This window comes from Leucoraja erinacea, chromosome 13 (genome assembly GCF_028641065.1).
Source record: "Leucoraja erinacea ecotype New England chromosome 13, Leri_hhj_1, whole genome shotgun sequence".
Taxonomy (NCBI): Eukaryota; Metazoa; Chordata; class Chondrichthyes; order Rajiformes; family Rajidae; genus Leucoraja; species Leucoraja erinaceus.
Genome location: NC_073389.1, coordinates 12,486,523 through 12,507,925, shown reverse-complemented (window position 1 = coordinate 12,507,925; position 21,403 = coordinate 12,486,523). Strand labels below are relative to the sequence as shown.

Here is a 21,403-nt window from a genome sequence, read left to right as displayed (position 1 = left end):
ATTGGACACTTGTTCACTCAATTACCATCTCCTTGTAACTCAGCATCTTCCTCAACCTTGCTAACAGTTACACTTTGTTTAATTTGATGATATTACTTATTCTCTCTTCATCTAATTTATTTATAAATGCAGCGGTTAGTTGTAGTACTTATACAGTCTGTATGTGCTGCCACTTGAATACCTGCTCATTAGTCCTTCTCTAGCTCATATCCCTCAGCCAATGTCTGAATCAGACAATAAGTTGCTTTCAGTCCAATAAATTTCAGCTTTAACTTGTTCAGCCAGATTTCATACAATCATACTGGCCGAAGTCCTGGCTGGCTCATCCTGATCAGTTGAAAACATTTTGAGGTGTTCAGTCATTCAATCCTTAATTAAAAATCCCAGTAATTCCCTGACACTGTGTTTAGCACTCTACTATTCCTTTATTTAATTATCTTTTCCTCAAATAATGGAATTCCAAGCATCATTTCCATCTAAATGTTCTCGAAGGAAGAGAACATTGGAAGTTTTACTTGATGCATTTGCAATGTTCTTACCTACTCCCTCTGAAACTTTTAGGTGGAAACCATTTCTTCCCGTTTGTCCAGCAATTTTTAGTAACCATATTTTCTTAATCACTGTTACTTTCCTTGTTAATTTTGATGAGGACATGTTTATAATTCAATATTTACTTTCTTGGAATGTTCATTCAATCCAGATCATTCAAAAGTCATTCTTATATTCCTTTACAGCTCTTGTTTGTGACTGTAAAACTGTTGAACCACCTTTTGTTGTCCTTTCCATTTCTCCCAGTTGCTAGTCTCTTTCTGATGTTTTTTCTTTCAGTTCATGTAGTTTCTTAATCTTTGATTGTTCATGGACTTTTTTGGCAACTAAAGTTTTTGCCGGTATTCAATGAAATAAACAGACAGTTCTGGAAATATTCAATAGATCAGGCAGGCGGATAATGCACTAAACGCATGGGGTGGGTTATATTTATAATGCCCCTCTGCCTGATTATCATTCTACAATGGTAAGTTAGTGTGTGTCCCTCACTGCCTGAGTGAAGCAGAGTATCTGTGGCATGACGCCTGGATGTTATTTCACTCAGATTCAGTTTATAGAAGGAAACAAAGAATTTCAAATCCAGCTTTGCTTTGGATTAGAATTTCTTTGTTAGTTAAGAGCCCGTTATTAATGCAGAGGTAGGAACCACAGCAAATTATGGCAAGGAAGAATTAAATATGCAATGAGTTGCAGATTGGCACACCTTATTATACAAATTGCTCTGCTCCTCTATTTTGTGTCACAGGAAAGCAGAACACTCGTTACAATAAACCAAACGTTTCAGTTACCCTGTGATTCTGCAGAAGTCGGGGGTACTTAACCATGAAAGCATGAACTCAATCACGCTACTATTTCTACAATCCTATTCAACTTTGGCCAAAAAGGAACAGCTTAAACTTAATGATTAATGTCTTATTTTTGCAGTTAATAATTATTTTCTGGAAGATTTTAAAATGTTATGTTTAATTTGTTTATTAAGTTTGTTTCGGTCCGTTCTTCTTTCTTTATCCCAATCTTTTATGTGGTCTTTTGTTTCACTTTCTGTATTTAATTTAAATGACACTATTGCACTATTGTTTCTTCCACCTTTCTGTTTGGTCAGTGAGATGGACTGTTGATGCCTTAATCCATCAAGGTCCTCCATTGTCACTTTTTATATTTAGCAATTCATGGTCCAAAGAGTTTTTGCTCCAGAGAATAGGAAGAAAAAGTATATAAATGTGTAATGTTTCAAAATAAAAACTAGCAACAAACTGTTAAAATTTGACATTCTAATCAATGCCAAAACATTAATAAAATGCAAGCCCCAGTCAAAAACATTCTGTGAAAAATTACTGAACTATTTCAGAAATGTCCAGGCATGTCTTTGCAGAATTATCTCTGCTGCACACACAAATGCTAGAGAATAGATAGACACGAAGTGCTGGAGTAACTCAGCAGATCAGCCAGCATCTCCTGAGAAAAAGGATGCGTGACGTTTCGGGTCTGAACCCTTCTTCAGATGAAGAAGGAGGGTTCCAAACTGAAACATCCAAAAACAAAATATCACCCATCCTTTTTCTCCAGAGATGCTGCCTGACCCATTGACACTTCAGCGCATTGTGTCTATCTTCGGTATAAACCAGCATCTGCAGTTCTCTTTTACACTCAAATGTTACTTGGATCTAGTTTTACAACTATACAAAAAGAAAGAAATAAGAATAGGCAGTTGTACAGTAGTATTGGTTTCAGAAATGCATTCTAAACATTATGTGTAAATTTAAAGTTATGAAATTACATACAAATAAATTGGCTCATTTGCTATGGATTTAGAGTAAATGGTACAGATACATATGTCTGTGGAGATAATCCAGTTGCCATAGAGACAGGGCTTACACATAATAACAATATAGGTTCTGTTGTATTTGTATTTCCTACCCAATCTATGTTAGTATATATGGCAAAATATCAAAATGGATAACAATGTTTTAAAATGTGAAAATCAAATATTATCAAGTGATGTTTTTAATTGTTATTTTGCATTTTAGATTTAAAATCTTCATTCAATATTGTGCTGCAAAGTTGGAAGGCGTTTATCTGGGGGTGGGAATAGATGAGAATCAAATTACTCATGAGCGCACTTTCCTTTATTTGAGAGGGATACATACCATTTTCTTGCATTTTGTGTGGATTATTTTGAATATATCTGTTTTCATTTTGATTCTGAAGGTGTTATAAACCACAAAGCTTAAGCCACAAGAATTGTAAAAAATATTGGAATTATATTATGTAAAACAGTGTTTGTGGCTCTCTTATTGCAGATTTGCTTTTGGTAGGAATATTAACCTTTTGATTCCTTCATTTAAAAAGAAAAAGGAAATCCGTTATGTTTAGCTACAATTTTTTTCATTTCACAAGCAGACTTGCAGCCAGACAGAGTTGGAAAATTGGATTACTGCTGTCCATTCCGCATGCGCGGGTGCTGTAGCAAAGCAGCATCGCAGAGAAGATACTGTCAAACTGCTGCAGTCAGAGATGAAGAAGCTAGAACAGAAAATTGATATGGATGAAAAAATGAAGAAAATGGGGGATATGCAGTTGTCTTCAGTTAATGATCCGAAAAAGCGAAAGACTATACTTGATCAGGTAATACCTTTGGTAGAATTTAACTTTAAACTATTTTACCAATTAATTATACACATCCTAAAAGTCTGGGAAGAAATGCGAAACTGGAAAATTAACAAGGAAGTGACTTCAAAAGTTTATTGTGCAGACATAAGTGATCCTGAAGTGTAACTGAAACCATCCTTTTCAAAGCCATATTTAGTGGTTTGATGTCAACAAATTGTCTCTAAATTTAAGCAAAACAAAGATTATGCTATTTGGAAAACATAAAACAAACCCTCAAGTACATTTGAAAATAGATAACATAAGTATAGAAAGAGTATATGAAAATACATTTCTTGGTGTGATCTTAGACCACAAAATCTGCTGGAAACCACATATAAACCATGACAAAGCAAAACTGGAAAAGTCTATAGCATATTGGGAAAATCAAGAACATTCTGGACCACAAATCATTAACTCTGTATAAAAGTCATATAGCCATATCTGATACTGTGTGGGAAACACCTCAAGACACATTCTGGTTATGCACATTACAAAAAACAAATCAGAATTACATACTCTGTATTTAATACTTAAGTCTCGTACACTGAAGATCACCGATCTGAGTTACTGCGTGGAGATAAGGGGTAATTTACTTCCAAGAAATAACAAAAACCTGGAAAGACAGCCGTTATTTGAGAGGGGAACATAATTAAAAAACTCAATGTCAGAACAACTCTTAAAAGAATGTATAGCAATGGGGTGGATTTGGAATGGTCTCGAACAGGAAATAAAACTTGCATAAACATACCAAGTTAAAAAAGATTACAAAAACATTTTTAAAGGTACACGTACACTGGGACCAGACACTTTTCGTAATTCAGAATTTTTCGGCCGAATGGAAGATTTTTAGCGTAATTTTAAGCTGGCTCAGCGCAAATCGGCTCATATCCGCAAAGTTTGCGCCTCGATCCCGGCAGTTAAATCACGAGTTTAGTCTTCTTCCTTGGAGAATAGGACAATAGGGAAACTGGGTTTATGGAATCTTAGACAGGGACAAGTGTAGGAGAGGTGTACTGAGAGGGGAACTTTGGAAGTGATTGCCCACCATTCTCAAAAAACTCAATGTCCCTCCAACTCTTAAAAGTATGCGCATAGCGACATCTGGCAGTTCGGCCCGGCTGCGGATTTCCGGAATGGTTCCTCTGGAGTTGGAGCGGGGCTGGGCTAGAAACTGGCTGTAGCTTGCACAACGATGATTCGCAGCTCGGGCTGTGGGCGAAAAAAGATGGTACGTCTCTCGCAAAACACTTTTGGTCCTTTAAAGGATATTGGGATGAGAACCCGCTCCCCGATGCGCCGCTACAGCGACAAGTGGCAGTTCCCCCACAGCCCGAGCTGGCCCCCTCATCCGCAACCCGGGTTCCTTGTTGGATACTAGATTGTGGCTTGAGAAGGGTGATCTCCGTGCTTGCAAGGGTCCCGTTGGTCCTGGTTGTCACCCCCCTAGAATATGAGACTGGGAACTGTACCGCCCTTGCCCCCTCCCTCTGCAACTGAGTTCCCAGTCTAGCTCCTGTAGGGGGGTAGAGACGTCACAGCCCGAGCTGCGCCCCCTCATCCGCAACCTCAAGACCAAGACGCACCTTGCACACCATCAGCTTTCCCTACGGGGAGCGTGTTCCTTTGGAACGGGGCTGGGCTGGGCTGCTGCTGGCTGTGGGTCTCTTTTTTCTCGGTGTCCCGTTTCCTGACGTCGTGGCCCTAGCTTTGTAAATATTTGCAATACCCCCGTGCCATAAATGTAAAGGGGTCACACATTTGGCCGGGAAGCAGAGGGGTGTAGGTGGTGTGAAACTTAAGGGAGCGACAATTTGCTGCTGCCTGCCCGTGTCATTATACACTGTGTTGTCTACCGTGGGAATTTGTATAAGATAATCAATTATAAGCAATATACCCTCACCTTCTCTTTTTGAAGGGGTGGGAATTAATAGCTTTGGCTTCTTCTGAGGACCGGACCGGAGGTTCCGCTGTCACCTCTGCGGGCCGCCCTCCGTGATACGTTTATGACACTTACTGAAAAAATGTCGCTATTGGAGGTTTTGTTATTTTTTCGGATAAAAGGTTGTGCACCTGTATTTCACACTTGCTTGTTTATATTTGTTATTCTGATTTTATTGAATAAAGGGATATATATGATAAATAAATTTAACAAAGGGAATCACGCAACTAAATAGATTAGTGTATAAAAACTATTTTTCCAGTCATTTTCTTTTAAATGGAAATATGTGTGCTAAATTTGTTGACCATTTAAGTTGAATTCTTTTAACTTTGGCTTTTCCTCAAATTCGGACACAAACGCATTTATTTATAGGGGATAATATTTCCTTGTTTTTTGGAGGTTTCAAACATTTAGAGAATATTAAATCCATAAATAAAGCAAGATCAAAACTTATGTAAGACAAACTATTTTTCCAGTCATTTTGCTTTTTTGTTAACTTTTCTCAAATTTATCAGCAAATAAGGGGATCATTTCCTGATTGGAGGCAAACATTTAGAGATATTCCATTGATTAAAGCAATATCAAAACTTATAGCCTGTGCTTTGTTAAGAACATTCCCATAAATCCAAATGAAATCTAAATAAAAAAATCATGTAACCAGTTTTCAACACTGCATCTGTCTTGATACTTAAGTGGTAGAAATAAATTATTTAAGCAATATGCATGCTCTCCCATTGTATTGTATATTCCAACTCAATTTGGATTCCATGCACCCCATCCCTGTGCTCACTGATAATACCATTGAATTAAGTCTCAAACATGGAGAATTGAAGTCTTCATTGTAAATTGCTTTGTTATAAGTGCCCTTTCTCTGAGGTTGGGGGAGGGGAAAGAACTGCACGTGATGTAAAGCTATTTGGATCGCTGTTAGGCCCTTGATAAGGTGAATGCTTAGAGAAGCTTCAACTCAGAAGTAATGGCCCGGCAGATGAAGGATGATGGGAAGAGGGTAAGGGAATGGGAGGGGATTCAGACGGAGGGATCTCTGGGAGGGGGACGGAGGGGAGAAGAGGATTAGGGAAAGCAAATTACAGGATGTGGATGAGGATGTGGGTATTTCCAGAAATAGCGGTGGTGACTGCCTATTCATACTTCATGCTAAATCCTGCGATGACTTAAGTAAATAAGTTATTTACCTTCTCTCACAGCTTTATTGTTGTCTTTTATTGCATCCCCAATGCAAATCATTCATGGAAAAATAGTTTGGTTATGCTGTGCTGTCTTAATAAGCGTTTAAGTATCTGAAATACCTGACTACACAACCAATTGGCCTATTTTTTCTTAAGATGTTGCAATAACTGTCTGCTTAACTGGTTATTTCTTGGTCAGCAGACAAATAAATTAGTCTTCCAGGCAAAAATGTGTGTAGTTTTGTTTCTCAGGTGACATACTGGTTGCCTTTTAAAATATACTAGATCAAGTGCAGACGCGTTGGCCTGTAGCGTCACACACACACTAACCGCCCCCCACACACGCACTAACTACCCCCCCCCGCCACACACACAGCTCGCGGGGGGTGCGGGGGGGAGCGTCACTCGCAGTGCAGACGCAGCACGCAGAGCCCTCAGAACGCAGAGCAATTGTGACATCATCAGCCAAAGCCCCTCGGTTTTAATTTCAAAAGACATTTCAGATTTGTGAACATTTTCATAAATAACTCGAGAAATAAAGCATTAATTTTTCAGATAAGACAAATTGGACTCCACGGGATAAAACACTACAGGAATATGTAAAAATTATCCCGTTCATGTGTCGTTATTTCAAGTAGATGTGATAACACACACACACACACACACACACACACACACACACACACACACACACACACACACACACACCCCCCCACCCCCCCCACCCACCCCCCACCCACACACACATCCACGATCAGAGTTTTATAGTTATAAGGATATGATATAATGGGGAACAAAATTGGTGTTACTACCTAGAATGTTTCGGTGTTTCCTTTTCCAGTTATATTTTGGAAACCATTTCAATGCTTTCAGCACCTTTACAATGCCTGCTCCACAGAGGGAAGCAAGCATTGAAAAGCTAATAATCTCCACAGAAATTAATTATGAATGTTCCCTCATTATTTGTTGGTTTTGTTTTTTTCATTGTGCCATTTGCTTCTGACATACTTTGCCTGCTGCTCACTCAATTTTCTGCCTTTGGACCTCTCCAGGGACTCTGCTGTTTAGTTAATGAAATCTGCTTGAGATTTATTGATGATTGTGTACCATATGTGAGTGGATTAGATGAGCCCTTGTTTAGTTTATTTTATTGGCAGTTGCATGTATCATTAGAGACATTGTGATTTTAAATTGAGGAATAAGATACCTTGATAGTTATTCAAAGAAGAATCGCATGAAGCTTTCCTATAGCGTTTTGCAGGTTCCAATTAAATGCTAACTCTAACTACAAGAAAAGTTGATTAATGCCAGGAAGTCAATAATCAATATTTCCAGAGTCTGTAGTAAAGTGCAGTACCCAGTTAAGATCTTTGGTTAGCAGAAAACTGGCATGATGAGCATCTTTATCTTAACAGTATGATTTCCATCTTTTTATATTTTGAAGTATAATTTATCTTGTTAAATTTTAATGGGTCATATTCATTTCATAAATTGCTCACAGCCAAAATCTCATACTGACCTTAGTAGGAAAAAAATATTGGCGTTATTCTTTGCTTTAGGTTTTAAACATTGAATAGATAATTGTGCACACATATATTTCATATGTATCTAACATTAATGAAGAATGGGGTTCAGCAAGACTTTATGGTTGACAGTTTAACACAAATACTCTTGAATTTAAGAGATGTAATCTACATATAAAAACGATTTAGTAAGCCGTGAGAAAAGTTGGTATTTGGACGGAGTTCATCCACGTATAAGAGGATCGCTAACTGATTTACAAAAGGATAAATCTTTCACTACATTATACTGTGTATCTGACTCTGGTAAAGAACTATCCTTGAACACATAGTCTTTCTTATATTGGATTACAAAGAGTAATCGTCTTATTCCAATAGTGGTGAAAAATGTATTTTCATTTTATTCCTTTTTTTTTAACAGATCTTTTTATGGGAACAAAATCTAGAACAATTTCAGATTGATCTTTTCCGATATCGTTGTTATATGGCAAGCATTCAAGGTGGAGAATTACCAAACCCGAAAAGACTTCTTGCATTTGCAAGTCGACCAACCAAACATGCCATGGGTCGTCTAAGTATTTTTTCAGTGTCATCCTTCCACGCCCTGGTGAGTTTGTCCTATTTGGGATTTACTCTAACCCGAGGATAAGATTACTTTAACAGCTCCATAAAACAGATATATTTCATTGCAAGTCAAATAGCATGGTTGACTGAACCCTTTTAAAATCAAGTTGTATCCCTATTTGTTTAATCCTGAACTTTATAGTTTGTTACATGAGATAAACCTATACAAAATAATTAGCGAGGATTTTCAGACTCAAGATCAATAAATTTTAGGTGAAATGCCAATTAATAGATCATGAAAATGACATTAAAATTGATCGTGTGTGAAATGTAGGTTGTATAGCTATTATCTCCTTTAGATTTAATTGCATAATTAAACTTTTACTGCAGGATTGGATGCTGGTAGCTGATATGGAGAATTAAGGATGTAAACATAAACATGTTTTCAGATGTATTCACAACACTACAGATTTGTCATGTGTGTATTTTTTTTAAATTAAAATATATAGGAACATCTACCTGCATAATAACTTTCATATAACTGAAAAGTAAATTATTGAAAATATATTAACAATATAAGAGCAAGGAATTATTACTAGAACAGTAGACAATGCTAATTAGACACAGCTTGAGTAATGCATGTATTCGGATGAATACAATTAGATGTTTTATGCTTGATACTGGAGAATTGTAAGTCTGTTTCAATTATTTTGATAGAAACAGGCATTCATTTGATCAGCCTACGTGGTATTCATTCGTTTAAATTAAAGAATGATCCTAAATCAAACATTTGATAATTCACAACTGTCTTGTAGTGATTATGAAATTATTGTGTTAGGTGGCAGCTCGAACTGAACCTGGCTTGAAAAAACGGACTCAGGCAATTTCCAGATCAGTCAGCAAACGGCGCAACAGATTTTCTTCCCTCTGGGGATTGGATACAACTTCAAGAAAGAAAGCAAAAGAACGGCCCAGCATTAACCAGGTTAGATGTTGTTGTTGTGTTTGATTTTTGTAGATTCCACACAAAACACCACATGCATCTTATTATTTGTACATTGCAGGATTTTTACCTTGTTTCTAAAGTTGAAGTATGATTTGTTTTAAGATGGTTTGTACTTTAACCATTACAAACCGCATTAACTGAAACCTGAGGATACAGTATATCGACTGTGGAAGAGATAGTTTCAAGAGATGGTGGAGAAAGGTATTTAGTATTGATTACTGACAAATTGATAATTAATGTAAATGAACAACACAATTCATAATTGTACAATGGAGAGCAGTTAAGAATTATGGGAGCTGAAATGTAAATAATGGAAAATTGTTGAGAATGAAAACAGAAAAGGAATGACGGCAAAGGCAAAATAGCTAATTATCCAGCTCACTTGTCAAGGAGCAAAAACAAAACTAAATGGTCAAACAGAAATATTTCTCTTGCTGAGCAGCTTTTTCAGTTGGAATGATTGTTCACAAAGTTGTTTTGTACGATTATCATCAGCATGTACTGTTACCTGGCATATTGCTATTCAGCAGTCTTCAGTCAGATGTAAGTTTCTGCTGCAGAAAATAATAGGACATAGCTTTTAACTTAATTTTCTTCAAGCAACAGTCTTTAAGTTATTAATATTGCTGTTCACAACTTTTATTCATTCCTGGGATGTGGGCATCATTATTTCCACCACTGGTTGGCTAAGGTTTGTTGCTACTATTTTTGTAGAACATTTCAGACAATTGTTATGGATCAGCCAAGTGTTTGAGACTGGAGTCACTTGTCAGCCAAACAGAATACACATTGCATGTTTCTTTCAAGACAAGATGGGTTTTTGTTCGTTTACATTTTTCAGATATCAAGTTGGACTTTCAAATTTGTATTTGATAGTCTATTTTTACAACTCAAAATTGATTGACGATGATAGCTCCAAAAGCATGTAATTCAATCAAGGAGTAAATGAGTTCAAGATTTGGCTTGTAACTGCTTGTTAGAATAAAACATAAAGTACAGGAGTAACTCAACAGGTCAAGCAGTATCTGCAGAAGGAATGCATAGGTGGTGTTTCGGGTTGGAACCTTCTTCAGACTGATTGTAGTAAGGAGGAGCAAACTGGAAAAGAGGTCGGGGCAGAACTAAGCCTGGAAAGTAAACAGCAAGAGAACAGCAGGATATCACAGAGGGGGGGGGGTGGGGGGGGAGCAGAGAGAGAGGGTCTCACATAACTCCTGTGGAAGAGAGGAGGATAACTTAGAGTGACCTGTCCTTCAGCCCAACTCCTCCATGCCAACCAAGAAGCCCATCTAAGCTTGTCTATCTGCCTGCACTTGGTCCATATCCCTAAATCTGTCCTATCAATGTACATGTCCAAGTGTCTTTTAAATGTTGTTATTACATTTGTCACAACTACCTCAACTGTCAGCTCATTCCATATACCCACCACCCTTGGAGTGAAAAAGTTGCCCCTCAGGTTCCTATTAAATATTACCCCTCTCACCTGAAACCTATGGCTCTTGATTCCCTTATCCTGAGCAGTAGACTCTGTGCATTCACCCTATCTATTACCCTCATGATTTTATACATCTCTATTCTGCCACTATTGCTGTGACGTTCACTATAAACAGTAAAGCAACCCCCTCCTTTGTTACTCATACCTCTATCTTGCTTGTAATAACTGTACCCTGGAACATTAGGCTGCCAGACCTGTCACTCCCTTAGGCATGTTTCCATAAAGACTGTAACATTCCAGTCGCATTAAGTAACCACGCCCTGAGTTCATCCACCACATCTGTCGGGCCTGAAATAAATGTATTTAGTCTTTGGATTGTTCTCTGCTGTGCTCCTACCTATCCTGTCCACTGACCGTGCTTTCATCATCATCTGTACTGACTTCCAGTCTCTCACCTGCCTCACTCAAACATTGGATCCCATCCTCCTGCCAAATTAAACCCACCCAACTTGCACTAGCGAACAGGGCGGCACAGTGGCACAGCCGGTTGAACTGCTGTCTCGCAGAGACCAGGGTTTGATCCTGAACTCGGGCGCTAACTGTGTGGAGTTTGCACGTTCTCCCTGTGACCACGTGGGTTTCTTTGGGGTGCTCAGGTTTCCTTCCACATCCCAAAGATGTGTGGTTTGTAGGTTAATTTGCCTCTGTAACATACCCCTAATGTGAATGCGAAAGTGGGATAACAGAACTAGTTGGAAAGGGTGATAGATGGTCAGCATGGTCTCAGCTGGCAGAAGAGATTATTTCAATGCTATATTTCAATTGATCAATCCAAACCTGTCGGCCAGCAATTTGGTTCCCGTCCAGATTAGATGCAACTCACCCTTCTTGTACAGGTCACCTCTATCCAAGAACAACTCCTCAACAGTCATTCACCCTGTCCTATATTCCTGTCCTTACTCTCACTATCACTTGGCACCAGGTGCAATCTAGAGATTACTACCCTCAGACCTCTGCTTTTAAATCGTTTGCCTTTATCTCTGCATTCACTCTTCAGTACCTCTTACCGGTTTCATTTGCACACTGACTTCTGGCTGCTCATCCTCCCTCTTAAGTCTGTTCTGCAGCCACTCTGAAACCTCTTGGACCCTGGCACCAGGGAGTTAAATCATCATCCTGGAGCCTTGTCTACTGCCACAGAATCTCCTGGTTGTCCCCTTAACTAATGAGTCTCCTATCTCTATCTCTCTGCCTAACTGTACCCTTCCCTGTTGTGCATCAGAGCCAGGCCAGTACACAGACCCACTGCTGCTGCTGCTCTCTCTAGACCAATCATTCTGCCCAACAATATCTCAAGGGTCATACTTGTCATGGGGAATTACTTCAAGTGATACCTGTACTCTCTGACTACTTCCTTTCCTGGTGGCCACCCGTCTACTTTCTGCATGCTCCATAGGCTTGACTATCTCACTTAACCCCTATTTGTGACATTCTCTCCAGGACAATCCTGAGGGCGCCCAGCTTCTGCTCCAATTCCCTAAGGTGGTCTGTAAGGAGCTGCAGCTAGACGTACCTCCCACAGGTGTAGTTCTCAGGGTAGGTATATTTTCAGTAGATTTCACAGTGGAGCACTAAAATGGAGAAGCGAGGAAATGCAGATGCTGGAATTTTGAGTAAAACACTGTGCTGGACGAATTCAGCGGGTCAGGCAGCATCTGTGGAGGGAATGAACTCAAGGGCCAGCCGATTGGGATGTTCACTTGTCTGTCAGATAAAACAGCTTCATTATTTGCCTCAGGTACGAGTAGATAAATTGTATCGTCAACTTATTGAAAGAATTATGAAATACTGAAGAGCAAAGCACACATTTTAGATCACTTGGGTCGGTATTGTTAATTGAAGATTATTCTAACATATAAATCATGACTGAACTGTGCAGGGCATTGCTGAATGCACAACATTCCAATGGCATCCCTGCATCAGAGGAAAATCTGGAGCAACATTTATTTAATTGAACTATATCTTGCATTTGATTTTTTTTCTCATGCGCTGGATGAAGAACATCCTTGTGCACACTTAAAGAACTTATCCTTCTCTTTACCCTTTACAGTCTGTTTGAAAATTAACTGAAATTCATTGTAATCATTATTTTGTTGTTTTACGTTGCACAGATAAATCATCTACTGACCTTGTCCCTTTCATTCATTTATCATGTTACCACTTGGTGGCAAAAAGAAAAATAATGGGATAGCAAATGAGAAATTACTTTTTATTACACACCAAATGAGGCCAGATCATATTTACCCAGTGTTATACTCCTGATCAAGTAAAATGATAGGTTGTACTATGTTGAACCACATTAAATGATGAAATCTGTTTTTTGATTTCTTACATGTAGCATGATAAACGAACTGAAATAATTTGAATTATTTTTTGATTGACTTTGTTTGAGATTATCTGATTGCAAGTCTTGCTGGGCTGACATGATAACTCAAGTCTTAATTGCCCATCATCTTCTCTGTGATGTTTATATGGACTGCATTAATTCAACGATATTAATACCAACATAAAAGCAGCTCATCTGGATGTAATCTTTGGCAGCTGAATGATTTAGGCTTTATGTTGAGCTGAATTTAACTAATGGAATATCTTTTCACATGCTATAAAAACTCCACATCCCAAGTGTGACACCGGATAATAAATATACAATTCTGCCACAACATTTGTAAAGTAAAATGATGTGTTTACAATTAAAAGTTTCAACTGTAGATGTTCATAAACAATGACGAGATGTAAAATATGAATTAAAGACAATATGTACTTTGGAGAAGAGCAATAGCTCCATTTATAGCAAGTTCCATTTTGTTGCCACCTGGAGATCTGAGATTATATATGAAACAATTGGGTACTAAAGGGATGAATTTAAGATAAATTTAATATTCTTCCTCCTCTGGGATTATTTTGACCCAACCAAAACTTATAAATCTCTCAGTATTTTACGTTTCAACATCATTTATTCTATATATATGCTATTTATCTACTCTTTCCAGAATTAATACCCTAAACACTAAATAGTAACTGTCCAATTATCTATCTGTTTATTATTTTAATTTTGGAACTGCCTTTTTTCAACACTATTATTTGTCAGCTTTGTTAATTGCAAATGCTGCGATTTATTCCTATTTTAACACCGAGAGGTCCTTCCTGGCAAGTAGCAGGGAAATTCACAATGGTAATTTGTTCAGTTTTGACGTATGCTTTCTCCAATTGTTGGGCATAGAGTAAGAATATAGAAGCTGAAGAAATAAAACAATAGAAAACAAAAGTAAAATAAAAAAAGTACAGCAACTTATGGGGAACAAATAGACAAATAGGGACAAAATGTAAAGAAAATAATTATGTGTTATCAAGATAATTTAATGTACTTTTATTTTTAGCTGTTTGGTGACAGTGAAGCAACACTGAAGAAATCTTTGGAAGGCATCTTTGATGAATGTTCATCAGATACCAGTGTAAGTATGTATTGTTGTATTGTGTACCTGTTTGACAAAATCTTAACCAACATCAGACAAGGTGAGGCAGAAGTTCACTTGCATCTCCTTCAACCTCCGCTGGATCCAGGTGTCAACTTCTATACATCGGCGAGACCAAGTGCAGGCTCGGCAATCGTTTCGCTGACCACCTCCGCTCAGCCCGTCTTAACCTACCTGATCTCCCAGTGGCTCAGCACTTCAACTCCCTCTCCCATTCCCAATCTGACCTTTCTGTCCTGTGCCTCCTCTATTGTCAGGGTGAGGCCCAACGCAAATTGGAGGAACAGCACCTCATATTTTGCTTGGGTCGTTTACACCCCAGCGGTATGAACATTGACTTCTCTAACTTCAGATAGCCCTAGCTTTCTCTCTCCATCCCCTTCCCCTTCCCAGTTCTCCCACTAGTCTTACTGTCTCCGCCTACATTCTATCTTTGTCCCAACCTTCCCCTGACATCAGTCTGAAGAAGGGTCTCGACCTGAAATTTCGCCCATTCCTTCTCTCCAGAGATGCTACCTCACTTGCTGAGTTACTCCAGCATTTTGTGTCCACCTTCTACTTAACCCAGCATCTGCAGTTCTTTCTTACACATTTATATTGCATTGAGATTATAATTTGCATAAAGGCCATTTGTGAATTAACAAAACTTAAAAATGTGGTTTTTGCATCCATACCATATTTGAAACAAACACAGCAAAAAGTGTGTTTTTTCTTGGGCTATTTTAAAGAAAGTATTATATAGGCGAATCCCATGTTGTGTGGTGTTTCCATTGTGAGAAAACAGGCTGTGTCGCAATTTTTTGTCATGTGAAGCTGTGTAATCTGCACATGGGTCAAGAAATGGGAGTTGAGAATGAAATCAAATTCTTTGAGAGTGAATTTTATTCCATATCTAAAATTTTGGGGTAACGATTTATGAATTTTTAATTTCAGTAACATGAATAGCCGTAACATAGGAGCCACATGTAATTACTACATTTTCTACTGAAACCACTGGGAAATAATGTTCTGTTGGTTTACGATGCAGTTATTTTGCAAATGGGGGATAAATCTAACTGAACAAGTTGTTTCATGCACCTTTCCCACCTCCTACCCCATCAGTTGACAGTAGTCTAATCAGTGAATTGCCGAGAATCCCTAATCCAAGAAGATTGTTCCCATCACCAGTCTGAATGGCATTATCTGGAGCAGTGCTAGGACTACTTCCTCTGTCTTTCCTGCACTGGGGAAGACAGTGAGAGTTATCATGCTATTTGATTTTGATTACTTCTGCTGGATATCTGCTGAATATATTTACCTGAATATTTAGTCACGGTAGCATTAAGTTAGACTGTTAGAGCCTAATATTCTTATAGTCAATTCAGAGTCAAACTTGATGAATGAATGATGTTGATTTTTGTGACATTCTTGTGACTTCTCTGGAAGTGTGCCTGGGTAAATAGGCAAATTGTGATATTAAAAAGTGTTTGGTAGCAAGTGTTTAGATTGATGTTAGTTGTTTCTGAATACTTTTCACTTCATGATTATAATCATGCACATTTCTTCCAATTTTTTTATTTGTGTATTTGACCAATAGAGGAATCAGTTTTCGGCTTTCTGAGAAATATTTTTGCGCATTTAGAGGTACTGCCTTCAGTTAGGCGAGGTTTACAGAAAAACTCAATGTTCTAATTTTTAGAAATATTAATTATTACAAATTACTCATCTTAAATTTTTTTTAAACTTAAATTAAGTGGTCAGGCAAGGATTAGATCATTAATATATTTGAAACAAGGGGAAGAGAGTGGATTAGTGGCTACCAGGGATTGATGAACAAGAATAATAGTTAAATGTGATATGGTGCAAAGATGAAGTTTATCTGGTTACAAAAAATAGAAGTGCATGTTTCCTCAGCTGGTGAGAGGTAATTATGATAAATACTCATTTAATTTTTTCAGCATAAGACATTTTAGGGTAAATAATTATCCTGATCTCCAACGATGAACATGTATTGATTTAGGAAAATCAAATTTATGTAGCACACGCTCGTAGCAAATCACACCAAGGCAATTCATGGCAACTTGTCAACTAAAATTTGACAATGGGTTACTTAAGAAGGCAGGAAGTTAATGGTGCTAGCATTTTACCTCCAGTTTGTCCCTGATTTCATGTTTCACTGCATAGGTTTTGAGGTCAAAGATAAGCTCAACCGTGAGGAAGAGATAGCCAACTGTTCCAACCAGCCCAAATGAACAGACATTCAAAAGCTTGGTCAAAAGGGTCAGTATAAGCAGTGCCTGAATGGAGGAAAGAGTGAGATGGACTGGAGAAATTTGGATGCAGGGGACATAGAATTTCATAGTTTGAGCCATTCCAGCCAAAATTACTGCCTCTATTGGTGATTAAATTAAGTTTGTAGATGTGCCCAAGGTCAGTATTATAGGATAAAATATATCTCCGTGAGTATGGGCTTTGCAGGAGATTACAAAGGCAAGAAAGAATTAGATAAGTCATGAATTTGAAAAAAAGGGGAAGAGAATCAGTTTGTGGCAGGCTATAAGGGATCAGTATACAAGGATAATAGTGAAATAGGACATGGTGCAAGGTAGGACAAGCAACAGAAATTCAGGTAACCTTACATATCTGGAAAGTAATGTGAGGAAAGCTGGCCTGTATAATGGTCAGTTCTAGATACAAAATGATCCAAGTATATGGTCTGAAATCCATCTTATGGTCTCAAACATGTGACATGTATCTCAAACATGTGACAAAGGTTATGAACAAAAATTATTCAGTTTCAGGTGCTGGAGTGACTCAGTGGGTCAGGCAACATCTCCAGAGAACATGAATAGGTGATGTTTTGGGTTGGGACCCTTCTTCAGGCTTACTGTTAAGGAGGGGGCAGAAAGCTGAAAAGAGGACAGGCAGAACAGAGCATGCCAGGTAGACACAGGCGAGTGGGGGGGGGGGGGGGGGGGGGGGGGGGGGGGGGGGGGGGGGGGGGGGGGGGGGGGGGGTTGACAGGCAGATGATTGGAACAAAGGCCAGAGATAAAAGCAGGCTTGTGACAGATGGATTGAAGAGTTGCTAATTGTGCACCCAGTGGAAAGAATGTAGGAGGAGACAAAGGGGGAATAAAGGGATGGAGGAGAAAAGAGTATTGGTTGTGAAGTAGAGCTGCGTGTTTTCACCATTCATGTAAAAACCGACGTTGCTTGTAACTGAAGGACAGCATTTAAAATAAATAGGGCAGGATGGCGAAAGGCATTAATGGTGAGTTTATAGGATCAGGTTGAAGAATCATTGCTCATCATTCTCATTCATGGTAATGTGTTATTTCTGCTGTATTAAATTTTCTTTGATTTAATCAGTCACATTTGTTTATTTGGTTTATAATTACATTGCTTCATAATATTTTTTTATGACTGATTTCGCCATTAGTGTTGCGATGTACTTTCACATGAATCCTGTTGCAAAAAGGAACTGGTACAACTTCAATTCAAAATGATGATGCTATGTTTTCCATTTACTTGTACAAATTAGGGCTGAATTCTGTAGGAAGGTACAGATGCCATCTACTGGTTAGAAGGGTAAAAGGCTTTCATTATCTGAGAAGAAATGTGAGGGATGTGGGCACAAACCTGCATTCCATCATTCACGTTTGGATGTGCTGCATAGTTACCATATATTGTTTGTGATTATTTCTCACTGCTTCTTTACCATTTGAATAAAATTAATTTACACAATAATTGTCACATACTTGACTGATTTATGGTCCCGATAATGTGAGAAAATCAAATATTAAAGATGAGAAAAAGTAACTATTGAAGCATGCTGAGATTTGTTTTAATCATACTTTTGCCAGTTTGTAACTTGTAGCCAGTTATTGCTTGGTTAGTGCTTAGTAAATTGCATTTTATATATTCCCGTCAGCTTACGTTTCTGAAATGAGTTTTTTTTAATAAAGTCGACAAAGTGGAAAAAAGTAGAAGTAGTAGAGTCATAGTCAGAGAATCATACAGCACAAAAACATATCCTTCAGCCCAACTTTCCCATACATACCAAGATGCCTCATCCATACTAGTCCCACCTGCTCATGTTTGGGCCATATTAAACCTTTTCTATCCATGTACCTGTCCAAATTGCTCTTAATTGTTATCGTACCTGCCTCAGCTACCTCCTCTGGCAGCTTGTTCCATATGCCACAACCTTCTATGTGAAAAGGCAGCCTCACAGGTACCACTCTCACCTTAAACCTATGTACTCTGGTGCATTATTTTGCTGTTTTGGGTAAAGGACTACCCAAATTCACCCCATCTATTCCCCTCATGACATTATACACACTGTAAGATCACCCCTCAGCCTCCTCTGCTCAAAGGAATAAAGTCCTAGCTTGCCCACCCTCCACCTGCAGACCTTCAAGTCCTGCCAACATCCTCAAATCCTCTCTGCACTCTTTCCAGCTTAACAACATCCTTCCTATTTCAGTGTGACTGAAATTGTGACACAACACCCTAAATGTGGCCTCACAAATGTCTGATACAACTGTAACATAATATTCCAACTTCCATAATTAATACCCTGACAGGTGAAGGCCAATGTACTGAGAGCATAGAAACATAGACAAACAGGTGCAGGAGTAGGCCAATCGGCCCTTCAATCATGGCTGATCATAAAAAATCTGTACCCCGTTCCTGCTTTTCCCCCATATCCCTTGATTCCTTTGGCCCTAAGAGCTAAATCTAACTCCCTCTTGACCACTCTATCTACCTGTGACACCACTGTTAAAGAACTATGTACCTGCACTCCTAGATCTCTCCGCTCTACAATACTCTCCATGGCCCTGCCATTTACTGTGAAGTTCCTGCCCTGGTTTGACTTTCCAAAATGCAACACCTCACACTTATCTGCATTAAACCCCATTGGTCATTCCTCAGCCAGCTTGCCCAAATGATCAAGATCCTAAATTGGTTTACCTTCAATTTTGGTCACCCTGCAAAAGGGTGATCTTACAGTGTGTGTAAGGTCATGAGGGGAATAGATAAGGTGAATGCGCTGAGTATTTTACCCAAAACAGGAGAATAATGCACCAGGGTACATAGGTTTAAGGTGAGTGGGGAAAGATTTAATAGGAACCTGAGAGGCAGCATTTTCACATAGTAGGTGGTGGCATATGGAACAAGCTGCCAGAGGAGGTAGTTGAGGCAGGTATGATAACATTTAAGAGACATTTGGATCCCAGGAATGAGCAGGTTAACATATGATGAGCTTTTGACCGCACTGCGCCTATATGCGCTGGAGGTTAGAAGAATGAAGGGGGACCTCATTGGAACGTGTAGAATAATGAAAAGCTTGGATAGATGTGGACAGGATGTTTCCATTAATGGGAGAGTCTAGGACTAGAGGTCATAGCTTCAGAATTAAAGGACATACTTTTAGGAAGGAGATGAGGAGGAATTTCTTTAGTCAGAGTGTGGTGAATCTGTGGAATTCTTTGCTCCAGAAGGCTGTGGAGGCAGTTAGTGGATATATTTAAGGCAGAGATATATAGATTCTTGATTAGTACGGATGTCAGAGATGATGGGGAGAAGGCAGGAGAATGGGGTTAGGAGGGAGAGATAGATCAGCCATGATTGAATGGTGGAGTAGACTTGATGGGTCGAAAGGCCTAATTGTACTCCTATCGCTCATGATCTTATGACCTTCTGTGTGTAACTTTTTTTTTTTAATTTGCTCTGATGATAGCATTTGCTTTCAAATAATAGTGTAATGGTTGTGTAATGGGTGAATTGGTCTTCTTCAATTCTTGTGGTAGAAAACTTTTATATTGACTCGATTGTTGCAAGCAAAAATTTTGAATAGAGGTTATTATTGCTCCAGAGAGAGAAGAGCCTGACCACAAGTATTCGGCAACAAACAACTGGGAGTGACAACTGGGTTATGGATTGCCTCGCACCTTCATGGGTCTGTTTACCAGATGATCAACCCATATTGGCTGTAATACATCCAGGAAACACGGCACAAGATATTCTTGAGGAAGCCTGTAAGGTATGTCGACTGTTAATTTACCTTATCTTTTCAACAAATTGATTATAATAGAACATAATTTGAAACTAGTGGTTGCTTAAAATGGGAGTCTCACAGAATTTTTAAGTATTGATTACAGGATGAAAATGTTTTATTGCAATTGATGGCACGTTATCAAACCTGGATAGTTAAAATGTAGTCACAAGAAACTGCTGATCATTGTATCCACCTATCACTTGCCAGGGGTAGACATAAAAAGCTGGAGTAACTCAGCGTGCCAGGCAGCATCATTGGAGAAAAGGAATAGGTGACGTTTCGGGTCGAGGCCCTTCTTCAGATATTTGCTAGGCTTTGCCAGACAATTTACAAGTTGTCTTCCAGCTTTCTCACCTATATGACAATCAGTCTGAAGAAGGGTCCTGACCCGAAAAGTCGCCTATCCATGATCCCCAGATATGCTGTCTGGCCCACTGAGTTACTCCAGCACTTTGTGTAATTTTGTCAATGTTTTGTCAACAACGTTTTCAGATTCAGATTCAGATTCAATTTTAATTGTCATTGTCAGTGTACAGTACAGAGACAACAAAATGCATTTAGCATCTCCCTGGAAGAGCGACATAGCAAATGATTTGAATAAATAATAATAAGTGTCCGGGGGGGGTGGTGATTGGCAGCCTCCGAGGTACGTTGTTGAGTAGAGTGACAGCCGCCGGGAAGAAGCTGTTCCTCGACCTGCTGGTTCGGCAACGGAGAGACCTGTAGCGCCTCCCGGATGGTAGGAGGGTAAACAGTCCATGGTTGGGGTGAGAGCAGTCCTTGGCGATGCTGAGCGCCCTCCGCAGACAGCGCTTGCTTTGGACAGACTCAAGGGAGGGGAGTGAGGAACTGGTGATGCGTTGGGCAATTTTCACCACCCTCTGCAATGCCTTCCGGTCGGAGACAGAGCAGTTGCCATACCATACTGTGATGCAGTTGGTAAGGATGCTCTCGATGGTGCAGCGGTAGAAGTTCA

The 21,403-nt window shown here is 39.0% G+C and overlaps 1 protein-coding gene across 3 annotated transcripts in view; it reads left to right on the top strand.

Annotated features, from left to right (window-relative positions):
• The window catches only part of tiam1a (TIAM Rac1 associated GEF 1a), a 236,524-nt gene that overhangs the window by 95,627 nt on the left and 119,494 nt on the right, over positions 1-21,403 (top strand). For 2 of the 3 annotated variants that reach the window (XM_055644487.1, XM_055644488.1), the window contains 5 exons: positions 2,950-3,174; positions 8,269-8,454; positions 9,250-9,396; positions 14,290-14,364; positions 20,245-20,412. In XM_055644487.1, coding sequence (XP_055500462.1) covers positions 2,950-3,174; positions 8,269-8,454; positions 9,250-9,396; positions 14,290-14,364; positions 20,245-20,412 — 801 coding nt within the window. Of the gene's footprint in view, positions 1-2,949; positions 3,175-8,268; positions 8,455-9,249; positions 9,397-12,352; positions 12,449-14,289; positions 14,365-20,244; positions 20,413-21,403 lie in introns of all 3 variants that reach the window. The other variant, XM_055644490.1, reaches the window with a different exon arrangement.